Source organism: Sciurus carolinensis, chromosome 6 (assembly GCF_902686445.1).
Source record: "Sciurus carolinensis chromosome 6, mSciCar1.2, whole genome shotgun sequence".
Classification (NCBI taxonomy): domain Eukaryota; kingdom Metazoa; phylum Chordata; class Mammalia; order Rodentia; family Sciuridae; genus Sciurus; species Sciurus carolinensis.
Window position 1 is genome coordinate 33,661,407 of NC_062218.1, and position 24,131 is coordinate 33,685,537.

General features: G+C 35.3%; 1 protein-coding gene across 3 annotated transcripts in view; it reads right to left on the reverse strand.

Moving 5' to 3' along the window:
- Fyb1 (FYN binding protein 1) overlaps positions 1-24,131 on the reverse strand; it is a 148,621-nt gene that overhangs the window by 17,047 nt on the left and 107,443 nt on the right. For 2 of the 3 annotated variants that reach the window (XM_047556467.1, XM_047556468.1), the window contains exons 4-14: positions 20,744-20,790; positions 18,820-18,839; positions 18,343-18,377; positions 17,199-17,319; positions 13,853-14,012; positions 13,205-13,349; positions 9,052-9,074; positions 7,938-8,001; positions 6,751-6,888; positions 5,025-5,050; positions 2,993-3,059 (exon numbers count right to left, since the gene is read on the reverse strand). In XM_047556467.1, coding sequence (XP_047412423.1) covers positions 2,993-3,059; positions 5,025-5,050; positions 6,751-6,888; positions 7,938-8,001; positions 9,052-9,074; positions 13,205-13,349; positions 13,853-14,012; positions 17,199-17,319; positions 18,343-18,377; positions 18,820-18,839; positions 20,744-20,790 — 846 coding nt within the window. The remainder of the gene's footprint in view (positions 1-2,992; positions 3,060-5,024; positions 5,051-6,750; positions 6,889-7,937; positions 8,002-9,051; positions 9,075-13,204; positions 13,350-13,852; positions 14,013-17,198; positions 17,320-18,342; positions 18,378-18,819; positions 18,840-20,743; positions 20,791-24,131) is intronic. The other variant, XM_047556469.1, reaches the window with a different exon arrangement.

A 24,131-nucleotide genomic window follows, 5' to 3' on the forward strand; every position in this document is an offset into this window, starting at 1 on the left:
AATTGTCTATTTCAATGTGTGTGTATGAGAGAAAGACATCTTCTGATCTGATTAATTGATGGATTTGATATTAAAAATATATAGAACCCTAGGGCCCAAGCATAGATAGCCATTACAGCTCATCAGTACCAACTGGACTAAAAGCCAATGACCGCTATAGAGTGCATAAGCCTAAAACAGTGATTTTCCAGCCTGATCACACACAGGATCATCTAAGAAACCTTTAAAACATACTAATGCCCTTGTTCAGGGTTATGGTTTGGATGTGAGGTGTCCCCCAGAAACTCACATGTGAGACAATGCAAGAAGGTTCAGAGGAGAAATGATTGGGTTGTGAGAATCTTAACCCAATGAGTGAATTAATTCCCTGATAAGGATTAACTGAGTGGCAACTGAAGTGGTAGGGTGTGGCTGGAGGAGGTGGGAATTGGGGGTGTGACTTTGGGGTATCTGGCAAGTGGAGACTCTCTCTCTGCCTCCTGTTTGTCATGTAAGCGACTTCCCTCTGCCACACTCTTCCATGATGTCCTGCCTCACCTGGAGCTCTGAGGGATGGAGTCTGCTGTCTATGGGTGGAGACCTCTGAAACCATGAGCCCTCTAATAAGCCTTTCCTACTTTACAGTTGTCCTGGTTGGATCTTTTAGTCAAAGCAGCAAAAAAGTTGACTAAAACACCCAGTTCCTAGAAATTCTAAGTTAATTATATCTGGTTAAATTAGTCTTAAATTCTAATTTAATTAACCTGAATGGGGTCTAGGTACTGAGACACATATTTTAAAAGTTCCCCAAGTGACACTAACTTGTAACCTAGGTTGAAATCTATTTGCTAGTTAAATATGGATGCTAGGGAAGGGGCTGCGAATCTCTGTAGAAGGGAACTAAAAATGTCCTAGGTATTGGTGACTAGGGAAGTGTTTTAAACACTGATACTAATTTTTATTTAGATTATCTAAGATAAAAATTTGTGATTTGCTTCTAAATTTTTGATGCTTAGCATTTAGTTCATTCACTGTGAAAGAACAAGCACATACCCTGTCTCAGGTTCTCCATCTGTCCTGGGTGTCCACTGCCTTATGGGAACCTAGGCACTGGTGGAACTGCTGGTCCAGATTAGCTCTGTGGATGCTGTTGGAATATACACGAATGCTAAAAATGCCCCACAAGCTAACTTTGAAAATAATTTATTTAAAAATATACTAATATGTTGAAAAACACAAAATTATTTTAAATTTTAAAAATAAGCAAAGGGTAAAAAAAAAAAAAAAAAGTCTGTATCAGATAACATTTAATCAGCTGGAGTTTGTTTAGCTCTAAGAAAAGTACCAGTATGTGATTCTGGGTTCCTGGAGAGCTGGTTTTGGGAATGTGGTGGCATTTCTGCAGAAATGTACAAGAGAAAAATGCATTAAAAATCTATCACAGATAGGAAGAACTTCCCCATGGTGAGGAATATTAAAACTTGAATGTGTTACTGAAAGTTAGGTTTTCCTTTCATGGAGAACTGAAAAAGGAGAATGATTTTTGTTTCATCTTGTTTGTTTTGCCTCTGGAACTTGATCTTCATATATGAATGATAGTATATTTTGCCTTCAGATTCTTTGATCTTCATACTCCTCTAGTTCAGTAAAATTAGTTCAACAATGTTCATAATAAAAGACTTAGTTTATTTATGCATTCTTAAGGACAGCTCAGAAAGTACTACCTCTTGTAACCATTTGTCACTTCTGTTCTTTGACTAACCAAGTACACCAAATTAAAAAAAAGAAAACCAGATATATTTAGTTATGGATGAACCTTTATTTTTATTTATTTATATGTAGTGCTGAGAATCTGACCCAGTGCCTCACACGTGCTAGGCAAGTGCTCTACCACTGAGCCACACCCAGTCCCGCCAACTTTTTATTTGTCTTTCTTTTAGTATAGCAGGGTATTCTTGCTTTTATGCACAGTATTATCAGGTCATCTCACCTATTTGGTGCATCATCAGGATGCATCCTACCACGTAATGTTCTATCCCAAAAGAATTTTCAGAAGGTACTCCTTTTGTATTAACTGATCTTAACAGATTTTCAAACAATTTTAACCTAAAATTAAATTAAAACCTCAGTTAAACCAGAGAAGTTCACTATTCACCCTCAACCTTTTTTCTCCTCTTAGTTGGAATGGAACTTTTGAAACTCTGATGCTTTTGTGAAAAAAAGATATTCCTTAAAATCATTTTATTTTATTTTATTTATTATTTTGGGGAGCAGGTACTGGGGATTGAAATCAGGGGAACTCAACCACTGAGCCACATCCCCAGTGCTATTTTGTACTTTTATTTAGAGACAGGGTCTAACTGGGGTGCTTAGCAATTTGCTTTTTGCTGAGGCTGACTTTGAACTCGAGATCCTCCTGCCTCAACTCCTGAGCCGCTGGCATTACAGCTGTGTGCCACCTTGCTTGGCATAACATCCTTTTAAACAACACCTTCCTTTTCTCTCTTTTTTCCTAAAGGAAGCAATATGATGGAGGATAGAGGTGGTTAGACAAGATAGAGGGCTGAAATATAAGGTAAGGAGTATATTAAAGGCAAATAACATTTTGGGAGAAGATAATGTTACTGAACTAAAGAGATGAATTACTGAAATTTTTTGTGATAAGAATCTCAAATATATTTCCCCAGTGAATAAATGTGGACATGAATGCAGACATCAGTGAGTCACCAAGCCGAGGTTAATCAGGAGACAATTAGCGGAACTACAGAACCAGGGTCTGGGGAGGGAAAAGAGGGGACAAGGTAACTGGGAAGAGGGAGGAGGATGGGGCAGTTGGCCCATAGACCTAGCAGAAGGGTTGGAGCTGAGATCAGAAGGAAACACAGCTTTAGAAAGAGCAGAGCCATGAGGTGGCACACAGCAGACACATATCCCATCAGAATTTTATTCCAGTTGAATTTTCATGAATAACCTCATTCTCAATTCTTCATTATAATGAAAGCATTTTTATTACCTCATGTCTGTTGATGGAGCAGGGAAATCCGAAGCATCCACATCGTCATATACTTCTTCTCCCACATCTAACAAAAGACAGAAGATAGAAGATTGAAGCTCTGTTCATTTAAATTTTGATATGAGCATTCACTGATGTTTTTAACATAAAGATTGCTTCAAGAATAATAGCCAGAAGATTTCCTGGTGTCTAGGTTCATTTCTCCTACCAGCACTGTTTGCTAGTCAAAGGGGGGAGGTTCTTATCTTGTAGGATGTATTAAATTTCCTTTAAAAAAAAAAAAAAAAACCAGTGATCATGATTATAGCTATCATTATCTGGAAAAACCCACAGAACAGTGACTATAATTATCTGAATGTCCACAAGTGGGACGAAAGACAGAACTAGCAAACCGCTGACAAATAAATCATCATTATTGGCCTCTGGTAACACGAAGTAGAAATTGAAATCAAGATTCTTATGGGTTTGGAGTACTTCGAAATATATATCATTCTATTTATGCATCTATGTCTATGCCTGCCTGTCTACCATTTAGCTATTTTTCTCTTTTACTTGCTGATCTGTTCCTCATGAACTTTTACCTTACTCTGATATTAGGACTGTGCCACTTTCAAAAAGATTATTTCTTTAAATAAGATGCTTCTGATACCAGCAGGTGATGAGAAACACTATTGGCGGAAAAGTTGCCATGATCTTAACTGACTCGATGGCTTTTCCAAACTGTGGATATTTTTCTAGACTTCTTGTTAAATAAAGTCAGAAGGAATGTTTTCCCTCTACACCTAAGCTGCTCCACAAGCAAATTAAGCTGAAGAGAGTTGAGGAAATTGCAAAGATTTTAAAGAGTGAAAGTACAGAAAGTTTACATGCTGTCTGGTAGTGGGTAGAAGGAATTTATTTCCTTTAAAAATTCCAATGTTTACACCTAAATTTATATTTCTAAGGCTGGAGGGTGTAGCTCAGTGGTAGAGTACTTGCCTAATATGCTCAAGGCCCTGTTTTCCATCCCCAACATCGCAAAAACAAAGATAAGCAAACAAACAAAACAAAACTATATTTCTCTCTGTGTGTTTAGATTAATGAATTTTACCAGATAAAACTTGCTGAGCTATATGAAAAGTCCATAATAAGCATTTTAAAAATTACTATTCCACACACATGCATTTAAAACACTCTTGAGAACAATGAACAAAACCTCCCCATTTTTATGAAATTATTACATTTGTTCCATTTTATAACTACTCTTTGTGGAGCTACAATTTAAAAAATACTTTTTGAATATTATGTATTAGGGTACAAATATGTCATCAGTTATTGATAAGTTTGAGTTAGTCTTTGGGCTGTTTTCAAACTGATAAATGCAAAGTAAGTTTTAATGTGAAATAAAGATTCTGGAAGAACAGATTATGTGTTGAACTGATCTTTTCACATATGAATTAATTAATTAACTAATCCTTTTGAAAGCCCCCAAATATTTTGGGGAGATAAGATTTTATTTTGTTCAAGATAAATTAAGTAAAACTTTGAAAGATTTGCCTCAGTGGATCAAAAAATAAACTGACTGAAACTGCACAAAGGAAAAAAAAACTAATGCATTTAAAATTTTCCAAATATAATATAAATTGTGTATTAAAATGCAAAGAAATTAGATTCAAAAGGGCCTCAGTGGCATATAAACTGGCATGCTTTCATATGTGAGAGTACTATGTATCAAGTGTGCACTAAAATGGGACAGGGAGACATGGAAGGCACTGATGTCCATCTCTTCCTCTTATGCCTCACTCCATAGTGTTTCTTGGAAGAATCACTTTAAAGCTGTCAATCTTTTTTTTTTTTAATTTTTTTCATCCTACTGTTTTATTGTTGAGTAACTGTGGCCATCCAAGGTGAAGTTGCTTGCCTAAGGTCACATGATTTATTATTTTCAGAGTTAGAACTTTAATGCAGCTACTGTGACTGCATCCAATGTTTCCCACTACCCCATCTACAAGAAACAAAGATATAAAACACATGATTTGTTTTTGTTACTTACCCAGGTGCTTAGGAGGAGAAGGGAAACTGGAAAGAAAACAAGAACATAAATATAATCAGTCTAACATGAACCAAAAAAAATTTCTTCATATAAAAGAAGTGTGAACAGGCAATAGCCCAGAGGTTTAAGTTTAATTAATCTGTTGACCATCAATCCTTTCTTATCCACCATTGTCCCAGAATCTTATTATCTGTGTATCAATTTGGAATTTAGCAAGACTTGTTTTGCACCCCAATGTTGGCCAAAACAATGTCAAGAGTCAAGACATTAAATTGGCATCTTTGGCCTAAACAACCATTGGACCACGTTTTCAAATTGTTCTGAGGTTTGGACATATTATAACATCAGAATAAATTAAATGGGCTCCATATTTTGGAATCATTTATGACATACATAGAACTGGTCCAAAACTGTTGAATAGAAATAGAGAAGAAAAATTCATAGTAAAAATCAACAGAGGTCATAGGCATATGACCATGCTTCCCCAAATATACGTAATACACCCCCAAAGGAGGAGAATGGTGAATAAGAGAAGAACATCCATTTAAACTAGAGAGTGAGAGCTTATTAATAGAAGTGATATGAAATTAGAATTAGGTGACATTTAGTTGCAACAGAAAAACACCTTTGCTTTTATTTCTTTTTGAACTGTAGATTCTAAATATACACAAAAACACAAATACACAAACCTTTGAAGGAATGGTGCATAGGATAGAAATGACTAATGAGAGTGTGAGATATCATTACTTCAAATAATCCAAAAGCAGAATTGGGTGGTGTGTAATGGAAGCAGAAAAAAAATCTATTATTTTATTTCTAAGTAAAAATTATGTATGAGTAATGTTGCTCAAAGAAGATTTTTTCTTATGTTTTCTTAAAATTTCAAGTGCACTGTTTATTGACAGGTTTTTTTGGTGTTTCATAAAAGGGTTTAAAATTAGGAATTTTATATGGAATTAACAACTTTACCTCCAGTTAAATGTGGCGAATACATTAGGTACATATAAAAGAGATTTTCTTGTGCCAGGGAACATGATCCTTCAAATTCATATGTATGGATTTATACTAAAGGGTTATTTTTGGAATGGAAAAAGAAAATGTATGCTTTAGTCTTCATTTAGACAAACTTAAGATATTTAGAATAATTTTAGTATAGGAGGAATATAATTCAAATAGAATGAACATATCACTGTTGTAGAACAGACTTACAAAGACTTTAAATATTATATTTAATGAAAAGAAATTTCAAATTGTGCCTTTGTTTTTAGCAAATTAATTTTTAACAAAGAATGGGAATTTGGAAGATTTGTCAGTGTAAAATACAACATATTTTATTATTTGCAGTGTTGGAGTTGGAATTATAAGTTTTAGATAGAATGCTATAATTTTAGAAAGTCCTACTAAATGGTGTGATCATGTGCGTATGAGCATGTGAGGGTTTGTGTGCTGTGTGCATGTGCTGTGTTTTTTTTGTGTGTGTGTTTGTGCAAAAAGTAAAATGTCTGAATTACATGGTGATTTTTGAATACTTGGGCTCCTCTTAAGTAATTAATACATGAGTTTAAGCGTGACACCATATGTGAGTCTAAGATGATTAATGGACAATAAAATCAAGATGATTTAAGCCTATCAGGATTTGATTATTAGTTATAGAATATTAGTAGCATTCAATTCAATTAAAATTAGTGTAGTTATTGTGCACTGAGTTCAGCTGGTTGACTCTTACGATGAACCTTCATTATTGTCTGACTCAGAGACTTTACGCTTCTCTCGTATACTTTTCTTTTTGTCATTTATTCCCTTTAACATCTTCAAAATCCCCCAGGACCACGTGTTACTCTTCTCTTCCACCTGTAGTGTGGAGCTTTGGAGCATGCAGGCGTTAATTAGAATGTGATAATCAGCAGAACACGAAGACATTGTGTGGATATTCAGATGTTTTATAATTACGCTGCATTGGTCATTCAGGTAGCAGGTAACTCCATGATGCAACAAGGTGGTGCTAGTAAGCTTATAGATCTTGGGTTTGAATACTGCTTCTAATAGGTGGGTCAGTTTTTTTTCTATTAAGTGATATTTCTTGATTCTTAAAATATTAAATCAGAATTAAGTTTAAAACATTGATTTAGATTTCTATATGATTAAAATTAAAAAAATTAATAGATCTTAAGTTTAACTATGTTATTTAAAATGGTAAGAGAAAATTTATTATTAACCTAAAATATTATTATTCCCATAAATTATCACAAATATAAACATGTTTATTATTAAGCTAAAAGATTAGTCAATACTGGTTCTGCCATATGTAGCAAATAATCTCAATTTATTGGGGTTATTTACAATTATGTTCTTAGACAAAGATAACCACATAACTGATAAACACTTCAGATGGTGTTGTAAATATGAATTATTGATTCATAAACAAACGACACCTAGAATTTATCCCCATTATACTTTACTTCTTTTACCATTGTTGTTGAGATTCTTCCAAACAATCTACCATTTCATTTGAAGTGTGATTCAATGACACTTCTTTCTTTTAGGGGATGGGTACCGGGGATTGAACTCAGGGGCACTCGACCACTGAGTCACATCCCCAGCTCTATTTTGTATTGTATTTAGAGACAGGGTCTCACTGAGTTGCTGAGTGCCTCGCTGTTGCTGAGGCTGGCTTTGAACTCATCCTCCTCCTGCCTCAGTCTCCTGAGCCGCTGGGATTACAGGTGTGCATCACTGTGCCCAGCCTCAATGACACTTCTTGATTTACTATTGCTGTTAATTAAACCTTAAAATCATTTTTGGAAATGTAATAAAGAACACTGTTTTCTCCTTTTTGTCCTAACTGGGAATCAAAACTAACTTTCCATATGCATATAATATTTTGCAAAATGGCAACCCACTGATTATTCTTACCCTTCATTAAAATCTTCCTCTTCTATTCCATCATAAATGTCATCATCTGGTGGTGGTGGGAATCCTTTATTTGGATTAGGGAGGAAGTTTGTTAATTTTATAATATTGTCACAGAGATTACTTAGATTTCGATAATAAATTTTCCTTATTTGACTGGAGAAATTATTTCTCTTTCATATGAACCACTTAAACACATAAACAAACCAGAAAAGCTCCTTAATTTCCCACTCTACATAGATAGTAGGCAAGTTCATTGTTTTGTTGATCATTTCATAAGAATTTGGGGTGTTGAAATGATAATGAAGAACAAGAGATAATAAAAGGCACTCTGAACTTGAGATGAAAGTAATGAGGAAGATAAACATGAGAAAAAGAAAAACTGAGTAAGGGGTAGAGGTTAACATTTAGTTAATAGTGAGCAGACTTTCAGAAGATATTGATCAAGATGTAAGTGAAGAGAATTCTAAAGAATAAAGGTGAATCTCTAAAGGTTAATGGGTGTTGAAACCAAGGAGGAAAAGAAAGGCGACGTTTTAATGCTTATGTTTTAAATTTAAGCCTTTTCTTGTTTCATTTGTTATAGTACACTCTTCAAGAATCTTGATATTTGACAAATGTTAATAAATGTTCACCGAGTACCCTCTAGGTAAAGGAATAGGTACAATAAACTTGAAATCTAACTTTTAGTATGAAAATTTGAGTCCTGCAAGGTATTAACTTAATTCACTTATTTTTTTTCCAAGAAATACAGGGGTCTTTAGGAGCCACAGTGAAGGAACCATGTAAGTTGTTCTCCAAGCAAAGATATTTTTACAGGCAAAGTGGCATACTTTTAGGAAGTGCTCAGGCAGTTGGTATAAACCAAGACTACCGTGTGTACACTGGAAGTGGGGCCACTCTAGGACTCATGACAAACTTGGAAGAAAGAAGTGACTTGTTCAGAGTCACTTGGTGACCAGGACTAGCATCCAGTTCATTAATTCCCAGGCCAGTGTTCTTTCTCTACATTAAGATCTCCTTTTATATTGGCAAACTAATTTTTTCATTAACATACTAAAAATGTTGAAGACTTGTAAAGAAACTTGTAAACACTGACATAAAGTGGGTGTCTTACCTTCACTTCCGCTCTGACTGTGGCTAGGAAAAAACCCAGAAATATGAAATTAATACATGAATTGTTTAGCTCTCAGGAAGAAAATAATACAACATAATATATAATAATGTACATTGAGCAGTTATACAAAAGATAAATTATATTACAGTTAAAAGTTATCAAGATGTGATATGTGAAGAACAAGAAACATGTTCCTTATGATAATAATTATATTGCATATTAATATTATATTGCATATTGCATATAATAGATAATTATATTGCATGATAATGCATAACAAAACAACCTAGCAAGACATACCAAAAACAAAAACCAAGTGAGTTACAATACTACTTCTTATATTCAATTCAATGATTCTGTTTGCTTTTAGCATTTTCCCATGAGGCAATTTTCAAATTACACATTATTACATAATTCCATAGATGGACTACTAAAAAATACCCAGTAAGTACCATTCTAGAAGTCATACAGAGGAATTATCATTGAACTAAATTCAATGACCTTTCAATATCTTAGAACTAGAGCATTTTACTTTTTGTCAAATAACACTAAGCTTCTTTATGTAAAGGAAAAAGATTTAAAACATTGAAATCTTTATGGGGGAATTTTTATGGCATGGACCCTGGCTCTCTAAATCCAGATTACCTCTATTTATTAAATTATTTACTTCCATAACATTCTATACTTCCTTTATTTTATAATGATATGTTTTCTTGCCTATATCTCCCACTACAGTATGAGTTATTTGAAAGCAAATAAAATGTAGACTGAAAACTAGAAAAAACTCAGAAGTCATCTATTCAGTCAGTACCCTATGCATAAAAGAAACTGAGGCTCTGAGGATTTAAGTGACTTGACAAAACCCACTTCTACACCTAGCTGTGCTCCCTACACCCCTCACTTTTGACCTTTGGATAATTTGCCAGCAACAGTTATCAATTTGGTGTCACACCTGGTATCAGGACAATTAGAGAGTCACGCACGATTCCTTAATGTTAATAGTCAATCAAGGAAATGGATCTGATGCGGATATTTGGTTAATTGAGAAGTGAAACATACTGTTGCTAATGGAACTTTGCAAGAAAATATGCTATAACCATTGTACTATGTAAATAAGAAACTGGCTTTTAAAGAAGTTGAAGTCTACTTTCTACTTGCTCAGGTACCATTTTCACATCTATTTTCTCTGACACTTTCCTCTGGGCGTGAAGTCGGCAGTTAGAATTAGTTTGCATGCTGGTATGCTTCATCTCAGAGAGTCTCATTCTCAATTTCTAAAGAACAGTGTTGTCATAAATAAGGAGGAAAGCTGCCCCCCCGCCTCGCTTATTTCACTGCAGAGCAGTTCTTCACCTTTCTAAAATGATCTGTTTAGAACATAAATCACTTGACAGGTAAGGGAGAGGAAGTGAGAGAAGACGGGGGAGGGGAGGAGAGAAATGCATGGAAGGAAAAAGATTTGCAGTGATAGAAGAGTGCTGTGTTCATTCTCAATCGCCTTTCCTTCACAGCCATTGGGGAAACCCCGTTAGCTGAGAAGAAAAAGGGAAGGACAGCTGTCAGAGCCTGTGCTTTCAAGCCTCCCAGAGTTTGAAGCGCACAGCATTCTCCTCACCCTAGGGAAATCAGGAAGCAGCAGGTATAGTGTAGGGAGGTGGCAGAGCTGGGAGGAGGGAGAAGGGGGCGATGGTGCCTTCTCTCCTTATTTTTGCTTCAGCAAGCTGCCGGCTACCCTAAGCATCTTCCCTTTTTCTGCTAAGGACAAAGCCTGTTCTGTTAGGAGAACTCTGCTAGCAGCAGCTGTAGTTTCAAAAATAGCCCATGTATAGAAAGAGTTTCTTCTTCAACTTTCTTATTAGATATGCAAGAGGGGTAACTGTTAGTAAACATTGTGGTGCTCTACTTATTTAAGAGATCAAGCATTAAAACTGTACACCAACCCATCCTTTGATTAAATAGAACACTTTTCTGCTCCCTGTTTACTAACTAGAGAATGTTGTTTACTAGAGTTGAGATATGTATGAAATGGATATAGTAGCAATAGTTTTAGGACATGTTCTCCTATTATGGTTAAATAATGCTTTTAAGAACATTATTCCTTTTCTATTGATTAATTTATTTTTCTTGAATATGTATACTGGTGAAAATATGTGTGCAAATGGAGTGCTGTAAAGTTCCCAAAAGAAATGCATTTTAAAAAAATCAAATACAGTGTATGCATTGATAAATATTTGACATGCTTATACTCAGTAAATTTTGTAAATCTGAAGACTGTAACCATTGGGAATTTCATCTGATGCCCAAATAGATGATGTCAATGTGCTTCTTATTACTAAGACTAATGTATGATCTGCAGACTAGTGCATGCAGTGTATGTTTTGATATATTTTGTGTAACTATGGTCATAATATGGTGAGAAGGCATAGCAGCTGTAATTTAGAAAGACAAAACTACCTCAAAGCAACAAAATGAGAGTAAATGATTACATAAGTAAAAGATCAAAAGAAGGATATTTAATTCTTCATGTTTTTTAAGTATATTACTTAAAAAATAATGCTTTTACAGTGCTTTTACAGCTTGACACTTTTAAAAGTTTCTCTTTTTCAATTGAGTTATGAAAAAATGCATACACAGTTTTACCCAGGTAAAGATTTAGTAAAGATTGTGTTTTTTGAGATTTCAATGGACGTTTCTCAATTTCATAAGGTGGGCATAGAAAAATGAGGATTCTTAATTAGGATGGAAATTTTCCTACTACTTTCCCTTCAACTTGAGGGAATTTTGTCTTTTACAAGAAAGAGAAGAAATGAAAGAAGAAAAGCAATGAACAAGTACAAAAGAAAGGACAAAGCAAGATCAGAGCTAGGACAGAGAGAAGAGAAAGGATGGAGAGAAAGAAATCGAAGACTGAGAAAGGATAGAAGGGAAGAGGGGTTCCTGTGGTTTGAATTTGGATAGTTTTCCCCAAAGTCCATGTGTCAAGGATTTGGTCCTCAGAATGTAGGTACTAAAAGGCGCTGTGGACCTTTAAGAGGTGGGACCTGGTGGGAGTTCCATAGGTCATTGTGGGCATGCCCCTGAAGGGAGCTATGGCACCTCAGCTCATTCTCGCTCATCCCCCACTTCCTGCTTTGTAATGTGAGCAGTTGTTTTGGGCATATACTCCCTGCCATTACTATCTGGCATCTTTACCAGAGGCCCAGAGCAATGGGACTGCTTGATTTTGGACTGGACATCCAGAACTGTGATTAAATAAAACTTTTCCCTTTATAAGTTAATTGTCTCAGGTATTTCATTATAGCAATACAAAGTTGATTAATACAGAGGAATATAGGAAAAGATGGTCAATCTCCTCTCCTTCCTCTTCCAGAAACAGTGTCCTGTTCTAATCCTCTGTTCTAAGAAGGTATTCCCAGAGTGGAGGAAATGACCAATAGAAAATTGGACCCTTAGAGTCCAGGTGCAGTGGCACATGCCTGTAATCCCAACAGCTTGGGAGGCTGAGGCAGGAGAATAGTGAGTTCAAGGTCATCCTCAGCAACTTAGCGAGGCCCTAAGCAACTCAGTGAGACCCTGTCTTTAAATGAAATACAAAAAAGGGCCATGATGTGGCTCAGTGGTTAAGTACCCTTGGGTTCAATCATCTGTACAAAAATTTTTTTTTGACCCTTAGTTGATGTCCAGGGATCATAGGGAACTGAGATTTCACTTTCAAAGAGTAAACTATTATCATAAAAATAATTTTTCCTGTTATATTTTCAAATAATAACAAAATAGATTTAGATTTCAGCGTTTAAAAAAGGGTTAAACTTTCTATTTTTGCTTTATGTTTTGCCAAATCCTATTTGCTTTAGGAACATACCTAAGATTAGATTCTAATGAATGTTACAAAATGTTTTGCAATGACAATACATTTGACATGATCTAGCAGGTGGCCCACTATATTTCAAGAAGCATTTGATACCTATAACTAAAAAGTAGAACAGAAGACTAGGGAGTTTCCAATGACCTTACATCCAGTTGGGTTGTTATAAGTGGTGATTTAGTGATAGAGGGCATTAGGAAATATGGAAGGTAAGCTTCTAGGGTTTTGAAACATAATCTCCAACAAGGAGACAGTCTGGTCTACCTTACAGCATGTCCTTGCTTGTACCTGTTACTCGCATCCTGCTCTGCAACATCATCATAGACTTCCTGGTCATCTTCAACAGGTTTTGATGAAAGAGCACTGAGAGAGGATTTTTTCCGTCTCAAGGAATCATAGTCAATCTCTACAGCAGTTGTTTTAATATAGCCATCTAGCAAAAAGGAAAAGACTTAGGTTCAGGCAACTATCACTTAAATATTTTTAAACCGTGAATAAAGTATCAGTTGCACATTTGCGCTTTAAAATTTCCCTTTATTTACTTACTTGCAATTCTGAGCTATGCACCTCCCAGGTGGACATGTTTTACTGTACTCTGTCAAAGGCTTATCCTGTTGTGCTTTGGGGGTAAGCCTAGAGTCTATTTTAAAGATTCAAAAATGATTCACAGGAAAGATTTTCCTCAATTGTAACATGAATAAAGAAACTAATGACCTCTGATCCTCCCTGGATTAATATACAACTTTATATTGTTTCCCACTAAGAATATGAATGAGGTGAAGATGGATCCATACTTGACATTTTAGATTTTCCCACCTTTGTTTACCCAGTCACTCCTAACTTGGTGGTAATAGTTATGGAAAACTATGAATATTTAATATTGACAGGAAAAAAAACCACACAACCTTTTGAAGCCACAGGGAATTGTGTACTCACATGACCCCCGTGCTGTTCTGCCCAGCCATTTTCCCTCAGGGTTGTCTGTGATGCGGATTATTTCAATCTCCTCTCCTTGCTTGAAACTCAGTTCATTTTTTCCTCCTTTGACATCACAGCAAGCTTTTGCTAGATGAATAACTTGAATAGGGCCTGTTAGCTACAACAAGAGGAAAAAAAAAACAAAAAACAAAAAACAGGTTTTCTTACTATCAGAAAAACTTTAAGGAATGCAGTTTGGAAAGATAGATAAGCCCACAACTTGCTAACCTGCCTATATCCACCACTTAAAGACTTTTACAGAAATGAAGGATAAATGTCATTCCTGGTGAATGTTCTGATAGGGGGAGTTAGGGAAAAACCACAGAGACCTCCCTCACAGGACCAGCAAAGAACAGGTGAACCAGTGTTTGGGTGCCAGGAGAGAGTGGCAGGAATCCTTTGTCCATAGGAACTGCAGGAGGCCTGCAAAGGCAACTCCTAATAATGGGACACCATTTTTGTACAACTCCATGCTGAGAGTTTCTGTTTTTCTGGGATATGCTGGTGGATTGTTTGGTGGAGTGTTTTTCCTCTTTGTGTTACGTAGTTATTCTTTATCTTTTTCTTTCCCTGTCTCCTTCTACCCATCTTTTCCTTCCTTCCTTCCTTTCTCCCTTCCTTCCTCCCTTCCTTCCTTCTCTCTTTTAATGATCTAAGAAATTGATTAGGTTCAATAGATCCAGGAAATTGACTGGACTCGGGGTCTTGTGCATGCTAAGCAAGTGTTCTACCACAGAGCTACACACTCCAAGCCCCTCAGCTATTCTGGTGATCTCTGCATGCCTAAAGCACAAAAGGGAAAGGTTGTTGGTGGTAGGCTGTACTTGTGGGAAAAGAAATTTCTTTTCCTTATTTTAAAAAACTTAGTGGCACTATAAATTTAGAGGACATTATCTGCTGTAAAGGAGAAAATATTTCAGAAATAGGGGGAAAAAAAGCATACACACACAAAAAAAAAAAAAAAGAAAAGAAAAAGAAAAAAAGAAAACCCAAGCAAATGTTATGTAAGATGTTGATTTTTTTTTTTTTTTTTTTTTTTTTTTTTTTTTTTTGTTTATTTGTTCTATCATTGTCTCGAACTCCTGGACAGCAAGGGAGTAATCTATCAGTACCCAGGCCTCAGACATGCTGGGCAAGCACGCTATCACTGACTTACATGTCCAGCCCTGGGAATAATCTAGTTTAGATCATGAATTCTAAACTTCTAATTCTAAATAGGTTTCTTGGATCTTTTGATATGCAAATATGCATTGTGAATTTTGGGGATGCTGTGCCTTATTTTACCAAATTTATAATGCCATGGTAAGTAATTATATACCACTAAGAAATTTTAAAAATTTAAGTTAAATTATAGTATGCCATGATATTGACTGGGAAGAAATACAGCTCCTAAAGCCCCTGAGTTCAATCCCAGTACCAAACAAAATCAACAACAACAACAACAAAAAAGGCTTAATTGTGACAAATTTTTGAATTCATAGTAGTATAGCATGATACTCTATTTTTCTTACTAAAAATATTCTTTGAATGAGTGAAATAATGAAAAACTTTTATTTCCAAAATAAGCAAAAAATCTCACATCATTCCTTGAAAACTACAAATAATACATTCATAAAAACTGTAACATACAGCTGGGCGTGGTGACACATGCCTGTAATCCCAACTACCTGGGAAGCTGAGGCAGGAGGATTGCAAGTTCAAGGCTAGCCTCATCGTCTTATCTAGACTCTCTCTCAAAATAAAATTTAAATAAAGGTCTAAAGATATAGCTCAGAGGTGGAACACTTGCCTGGTTTGTGTGAGACCATGGGTTAAATCTCCAGTACCGCAAAAGTGAAAAAAGAACATTATATAGATTTTTTTCTTTCTCTCACTCAGTAAATTAATTCTTTTACTTGAAAAGTGTAAACATTGGTAGCCATGCATTCTGAGTAAAACACTTTTATATTCATACTACAATCAAAATTTACTTATATATAGTAGCTTTTTAAAAATTTAATAAGAACCTATAATAGATACAGTGACTTTTGTACAATATTTTAGTTAATTCTGTAACAAACTTTCTGGAAAGGTACCATTTATTCTCACTTCAAAGAATAAAAATTTAGAAAAAAGAATCTGAGTCTTAGAGAAGTATTAAGCCCAAGATCACATAACTCATGTATAGGTGGTTTTTGAATCCACATCTGTCCAACCGACTCTAAGTTGGTGTGTTTTTCCTGCATCATGAAATTGAATCTATGCTTTGATAAATAAATCTACTAGAGGGTTATAGGTAAATCAAGTTGTTATAATTCCAATTGTATATTAAATGCTTCAGAGAAATAAATATTTAAAGCAACATGATATGAGTTCATGAAAAATAGTTTTGTAATTCAGATAATCATCCTAAACACACTCGAGATGTCAGACCCAGACTAGATGGGCTATATTAATATAGATGATATAGTCAAAAAAGGGCAGCCTGTGAGAGCAGTGTTTCGTGGTGGTTGTATTAGAAGTCACTCAATTATCAGAGATAAGAAAAGACAGATGAGAAATTGAGGTAGACAAAGAGGGATGAGAAATAGCAGGCATCATATTTCTGCTTGTACACCAGCTTAAAATAAAGGCAAAAATTTAAGTCAGAACTGGATGTGGTGGTGGGCACCTGTAATCCTAGCTATTCAGGAGGCTGAGGCAGATGGACTGTAAGTTTGAGGCCAGCTTGGGCAATTTAGCAAGTCCCTGTCTCAAAAATGAAATTTAAAAAGGACTGCAGGTATAACTTAATGGCAGAGCACTCCTGAACTCAATCTCCCAAATCCAGGGAAAAAAGAAGTAAGTCAGGTCCAGACACCAGCAACTAGAATAGCTCAAGAAATGTTATTCTGAGACAGGTCTGCTTTAACCAGGAGGCATCTGTGTCCTTTGTACCAATGACATTAGATGCCACCAGAACATTTATGTGTGTGATCCTAAACTTATGGCATAAATAGGCTAGTAGGAAATGTATAGTGGGGAAGGTCAAGCTGAGTTGAGTAATGAAATATTCCTTTACTCAATCAACTTAAAATGTCCTAGGTACCTACAAATTACAAGCTTCCAAATTATATTTTATTTGTATTTCATCATATTACATTTTTTAGTGCAGGGATAAGATAAGGTATGGGACCAAAAAAGGGAATGTCATGAAGATAGATACTTTTTCAAGACCGTGATTAAGTAATTCTCCAACTATGTAAGTTTTCAAGAATGATGCCCCTGCTATGTGAAATTTACAAAAAGATGTTACTCTTTCACCCATTCGCAATTAAGTTCTTACTTTAAATTTCTTCTTTAATTCTTGTTCTTTCTTTTCTTTCTCTTTCTGTTCCTTTCTCTCTAGCTCTAATCTCTTCTTTTCCTCCTTTTCCCGTTTCTTGTCTCTTTCTTTGGATGCTTCTCTGTGAACACAAATTGTTAGGTTGTTTGCACATCTGCAGGTTTCCATGGGTCAGGGCTCACTACCTAGAGAGGTTTCTACTCAAAATAGAAAATGGTCTCTGAAGTGTAGGTGAAGGTCAAAATCCTGGATGTGCAAAGTTGTTTTTAAAACCAGTAGGAGGAACATGGTTGGAACTGGCTTCTGGGGTCTCTGCTTCCTATTACAACTTGTGGCAAGAAGTGGAAGACACTGTTTGGAAAGGCCCTGTCTTTGCTGCGTGTTGGCAGGAACAAAATTATTAATCTTTTGGCAGGAACAAAATTATTAATCTTTCTCTTTCATAGGTGTACATGAGCATGCATTCACAGGTGCACCTGCACCCCTTAATTCAGAAACTTTGGACAAAATTGGGTGAATAAGAACTAAGGTAAAGAAAAGAACTAAAATTGGGTGAATAAGAACTAAGGTAAGGTAAAGAAAATTAAGACACCTGAACTCAATGTATGATAGAAAACACATTCATATTTATTTTTACCCACTAGGATTTCTTAATCCTAGACTACCTAGAAACCCATTTTGGAGTCATTTTTAACATCTTTCCTGCCAGCTGGAACTTTGGCATTTTTAACATGTTTCCAGCAACCTCGACTTTGGCATGTGGATACCATGCTAACTGCATCTCACAGGCCACCGGTGCCCAGGTAAAGAAGGCATAACACATACATTAATTCATTTGCTCAAGGACACACAGAAAGCAAGAAATACAGATTCCTATGTCTGATTCCCTGCCCGTGGTCTTTCTTGAAGTCCACAGGTCTCTGACCTTTCACTTGATCGCTTGTTAACAGAGTCCTCTATAGAATCCTTAGAGAAATGAGGAACTTAAAATTCTTTGTATTGAAATAAAGTTTATCATTATATGCCAATCATTTTTGTAAAAAATGAAGCTTGTCCTCCTGGTGTTGGTATATACCCACATTCCCTCTTACAAAACGTATTTATCTTAGAAGAAAACTATTATGGTAGAAAATGTAATTCATACATGTCTTCATATGTTTCTCCTTCACTTTCGTGTTCCTGTCAAGAAAAACATAGATAATGATTAATTTCAATTCTTCAAAAAGGTAACACAAATATATTTTATTGATCAAATATTTTGTTAAGCAAGTATTTGAGTTTATGCAATTTAAGTGTAAGTAATTTTGGCTTACTTAATTTTTTTTTTATCTTGAGAGACAGATTAAGAAACAAGCACAAAAGGATTTCATTTTTTATCTTGCTTTATCATTGAGATGTGTGAATAGATATGTTTATGTTCAGTACCACAACACTACATGAGTTCATGTACTGATTGGTTTTTAATGTCTCAAGCATTTTGAATGAAGTAAGATTATAAATGGTAAAAATATCCCTGCTTATAAAAGTTTTCATTTTGTTAATACAATAGTAAGCAAGTAACAATAATTGTTAAATATTCTAATGATAACAGTAAAATATAAAAAGAAAAATAAAATCTGACCTCATCTAGATTTCCAGTACCTAAAGGATTTAAAAAGAATAAATTTAATACATTGTAATTAAGAGGCACTTTAATGTGTGATTTTTAGATATAATCTGATAATATTTTAAACAGTTCATAATCTTACAGAACTCATGCATTAACAGAGATGTAGAAGTACAAAACAGAATATGTCTTAGATCCTTACTATGTTTTTTTTCATAGCTGTAACTTAATTATAAACTAATTTTATTGACTTTAGAAAAATAATGCAAAAGCAAAAAAATAATTGAAACACCCTTTATTCTTTTTAAGTAAGGCAGATATATTTGGTTCTAAGGGCTCATGTAGAACAAAGTATTATTTAAAGAAACCACAAATAGTTCACACTTTTGACTCATTTGTTCCCAAGGATTTTCTTTCATGAATCAACTAAATCAAGTTAATTAGATTTTTAAAATATTTTACTCTTCAAGAGCTTCATATAATATCAACTATGCCAGATACCAAGACATAATGCAATATTGATTGAGAGCAGTAAGTTAGTAATATTAAGAGTATTTTAATACAAATAGTGAAGCATGGGCATAAGAACAGACAAACCAATGGAATAGACTGAAAAGTTCAGTGACAGAAATTTACATATACACATTCATATAATACACAAACATATACACACACAGAATTGATATAGTATAAAGGTGGCATTTTAAATTAGTGAGAAAAGGATGGATTGTTTATAGAGTATGGTAAAGAGAAAACCAGTTCCAGATATGAGGCAACAAATCTAGATTACTACTGAATTCTCCAAGGTGGCAGTGAAGAGGTTAAGACCTAAATGTAAGAAATGAAGTTCATGTAAAGTAGAAAGAGAACAGTTTTATTCCCTAGGAAGGAAGACTTTCTAAACAAAACTTAGAAAGCATATAACGTAAAGCAAAAATTAATGAATTCAATGCTATCAAAATTTATGTCCCAGAAAGCACAGCATGGACTAAGTTGACAGCAAACAGAAAGGCAAAAAAATATTTTCAGTGTTTGAAATTGACATGAAATCAATATCTGCAATATAAAAGAAATCCTGAAAGTGAACTGGAAAAGCTAAAACTCCAGGAAAAAAATTGTCAAAGGATAAAAACTGGCAACTTACCAAGGAGGGAACCACAGAGATAAATAAGTAAAAAAAAGTACTCAAGCTCAAGAGTAAGAAAGAAAATTATGAATTAAAATCTTAAAATTAAGATGAGATATAATTTTGTACGTGTAAGACTGGGAAAGCATTGGAAAGCTGAACAATGCCACGTGCAGAGAAAGGTAGCCATGTTGGAACCTTCATCTCTGTTGAAATGAATGTAGATAAAAGCATCACTCCTGGAGAGCATTCCCCAGTCCTGCTTACTCAACATAAGTACTCCGGAGCTGATGAGCAGCCATTCCACTGCTGGATATGTATTTTACGGGAAGTCTCTTGGAGGTTCACAGGGGGATAAGCTCAAGAAGGTAAGCTGTGGTATCATTTGTAGTACCAGTGAACAGGAGGCAATTAAAGTGTGATGCATACCATGGAGTGCTGTGCACCAGTTAACAACAAGGGTTGAATGAACACATGTGTCAGAATGGGACCCCAAAACATCTTGTGTTGACGATTCCAAAAATATTAATGAATAACCTATGACATACTGTTTACGTAAATTAAATGTATATCTACATAACATAATAAGAGTATGTATAAACACAGACATGTTAAGTACACTAGGATATTTGTCTATGGCAGGCAAGGGGCAGAAAGGGAGTGAATCATGGGACATAAGGAAATAAATAACTCAGTAAATCAAGAGAGGGATCTTGCCTGGAATAACAATGGTAATGACTCGTTAGTGTCACTACAAGAATGATTAATTCAAATTTCTGTACTGAGGTAACAATCTATTTTTCTGCCCCTTACCATCAGAGTGCATGACACCATCTTGATTTTCTTCATTTATGGAGTTTCTGAAAACAAAAGAAGAAAATGTGAAACTGGAACAAGTAGATGCTCACCTTACAATGGAGAAGAGAACAAGAATTATTGTCTGAATTATTCTTTCCTCTTTGATACTCGTCCTGATTGAAAACTTGAGACACCACCGGAAGAGACTTTAGCCTATTCTATACATAGCTACTGTGGCAAGAAAATGGAGAATTGAGAAGCTCAAGTACAGCACTGTCCACTCATAGTGGACACAGAGTTAATCATTGTTTTGTGGGAGTGATCATGCTGTCCATTAAATATACTGTGTACCAACTGATCAGTTCTGGGACTCTGAAAGCTTTTGATTGGTTCTTTGTTATATATGCCTAATGGGTTTGGTTCCAATTCCAACTCCTTCCTCTTCTCCAGATTATTTCCACTTGGCTTTACTTCCATTCTTTGTGGTTTAGACTCTACCATGCTTAACATCAATATCAATAGTTGGACTCCCCAAATTTCACATGTTTATGTGGTCACCTATGTTTTCTACTCCTTTTCGTAGATTGATGAGCACAGCTGGAGAAAATCACTGGTCTTAGTGATTCTGCACATTACAAATAATTGGTATCCATCCTCAACTCTGCCTTCAGAGCTCTTCTATTATCTCCTTACTTTTTTTCCTTGTTAACCTTCACTTGCACCATCCTTCTCAGTACTTGTAAACACTTTCACCACTTTCCTCAAATCTGCTATTCCTCCCTCATTCTCCCCTATAACCAGATGACCTGTTTTCTTATTTCACTGATAAAACAGCAATAATTAGATCTGAATCCTCTTAAGAAAGTAAATTTATTCCCGCCCTCACCTTCTCCTACAAAATTCTTCTCTTCATCTGTGTTCTAAATTGTGTCTGAGTTCTCAGTAACTACCCCCTTTATTCCAAGTACTGTAATGATATTTATATTTTTTCCTTCCTTTGCTCCCCATCCCTAAATATGAGTCATTGTTTTCTACCTTAAACTAAATTAAGTTCTTCTATAAAAAAAAGAGTTTTCACGTGTCTGCCTTTCTGAATCTTCCACATTACCATAAGATGATTCTACTTTTTGCAACCAAGTCAGAAAAAATTGACCCTACTTCCTCTCTTCCTGCTCATTTCTTCATTTACCACAGTCTGTCTTCTTCACACTAAAACTACTTTGAAAAATCTTACCTACCAAAGCCACTGGACACTGCTCAGCCTAACTCTTATGTCATTGCTTTGTAGCCCTTGACAGTACTGGCCATTTTGCTCTCCTTGAACCGCCTTTGTTTGTTTCTATAAGAAATATCTCCTGGCTTACTTGTCTCTCTGGCCACTATCCCACAATTTCCTTTGTGGGTTTGTTTTCTTTTAACTTCCTCTCCAAGTGATGCTATTCCTTTGCCTTTGTGTTCTGGTTTTGCTTTCTTTTCTTTCACTTTTTTTTACCCCCTCCACTCTACAGTTGTCCCTGAATGGTTTCATATACTACCACAGCTTCACACATTATCTTAATGTTGGTAACTTCCATGTTGAAATCCCTAGTCCAGGCCTCCTTGAGTTCCTGAGTTTCAGCCAGCTTTACATTAGCAACTCAGAAACAGGTTTCCCTCTTTCCTGCCAACCTACACCTGTCTTCCCTGTAGTTTTATGTCTTAATGAATGAACCACAACTCACAATTCCAACCAAGCTTTAAGTCATCCTGTATTTCTCACTTTTCCTCATCCTCACATTAATCATTAAATTCTGTCAATTCTCTGTATTTAATATTTCCTATAATTCACTTTCCTGTTCCCATCATTCCCTTCTCTCCTGCTAGATGTGAGAACAGGATTACATCATTTCTGGCAATGGTCTCTTGCAGTAGCCACCTGGCCTGTGACCATTGGAATTGTTCCTCCTCTTCCCCACCCTGAGAGTCTCTCCTCCAACTTTTGCTGAAGTGATTTTTCTAACACAAACGAAAACATGAACATATCACTTTCAGGCTCAATATTCAAACCACTTTAAGAATCAGGAAAGAGTGTTACTTGGACCCAAGAGAGAGATGCTGGTTGCAAAATGAACCCCATTTGAAGAGTGTGTGCTGGGAATACCTTCTTATTAATGACCATGAAAAGGGCTCACATTTGTGGCTTCAGAAGAATTTTTCTTTTAATTTAAACATTTTTCATTTTTTGTTGTTGTTGTTGTTGTTGTTGTTGTGTTTTGGAACTTTGGGGATATAAAGGCAGGATGTGAAACTGGTATAAACAAAATGAGCCCCTCATGTGTACATGACTTGGTATCTGTCCTGCTCCCTACAAAGGTGTATTTTAACAATTCTGTGGAGCTCTCTATTTTCAAAATCTCCATTTCTATCCTTATTTAATTTTTTTATTTTTTTGTTTGATTATTGCTTGTGATAAAACACGCATAGCATAGAACTCGCCATTGTAGCCATTTCAAAGTGTACAGTTCAGTGACATTCAGCACGTCACCATGTTGTATAACTATTCCACTATCTAGCTCCAATTGTTTTTCATCACCCCATGTGGAAATCCCTTCGTACCCCTTTCTCCAACATCTGGCAACCATGAATCCACTTTCTGTCTCTATGGATTTGCTTATTCTGAACATTTTCTAAAAATGAAATCATATAATATGTGACCTCTTATGATAGGTTTCTTTTTCCAAATTAACACATATTTCTACTGACATAACATTTGTACATATTTATGGGGTATGTTAGGATAATTTTATACTTGTATGTAGTGTGTCATGATTGAGTCAGAGGAATTAACTTTTTCATATTCTCAAACATTAGTCATTTCTATGACTATATGTTGGGAGACTTTTCACTCTTTTGGATATTTTGATATAGGGCATCAATTGCTCTGGTTTTGTTTCTACTTGCTTAGCCCATGCTACTTTTCTCTGAAATAATCCTCCTTTCTCCTCATGTCCTGCTGTGGTCTTCCTGTGCTGTATCTCCTGAACACTGCCTCTGGAGAGTTACCCCCGGTTCCCCAGAATCCACTCCTTGCTGCCTCTATGTGTCATCCACCCATCCTTTATTGTGAATATCTTGGACTACTTTGAAATTATATAGTAATTGCTTACAGGTCTCTCTTCTCACTACCAGACTATAAAGCTCTTGAAGAAAGGGGTCATCTCTTTGGTGGTTAATTTATTATTATGTTTATCATTTTTAGAAAGTATTAAAATAATTTCTGTCATGGTAGGACTTTGATTTTTATGAAATAATGATGTAATAGTAATACCAAGAGACTTTTATTACTAAGGTGAATTATTACCATCAGTGAAAAAGGATATTGAATAGAAAATATCACTGATCTTACAGTTCACTTCCTAAAACA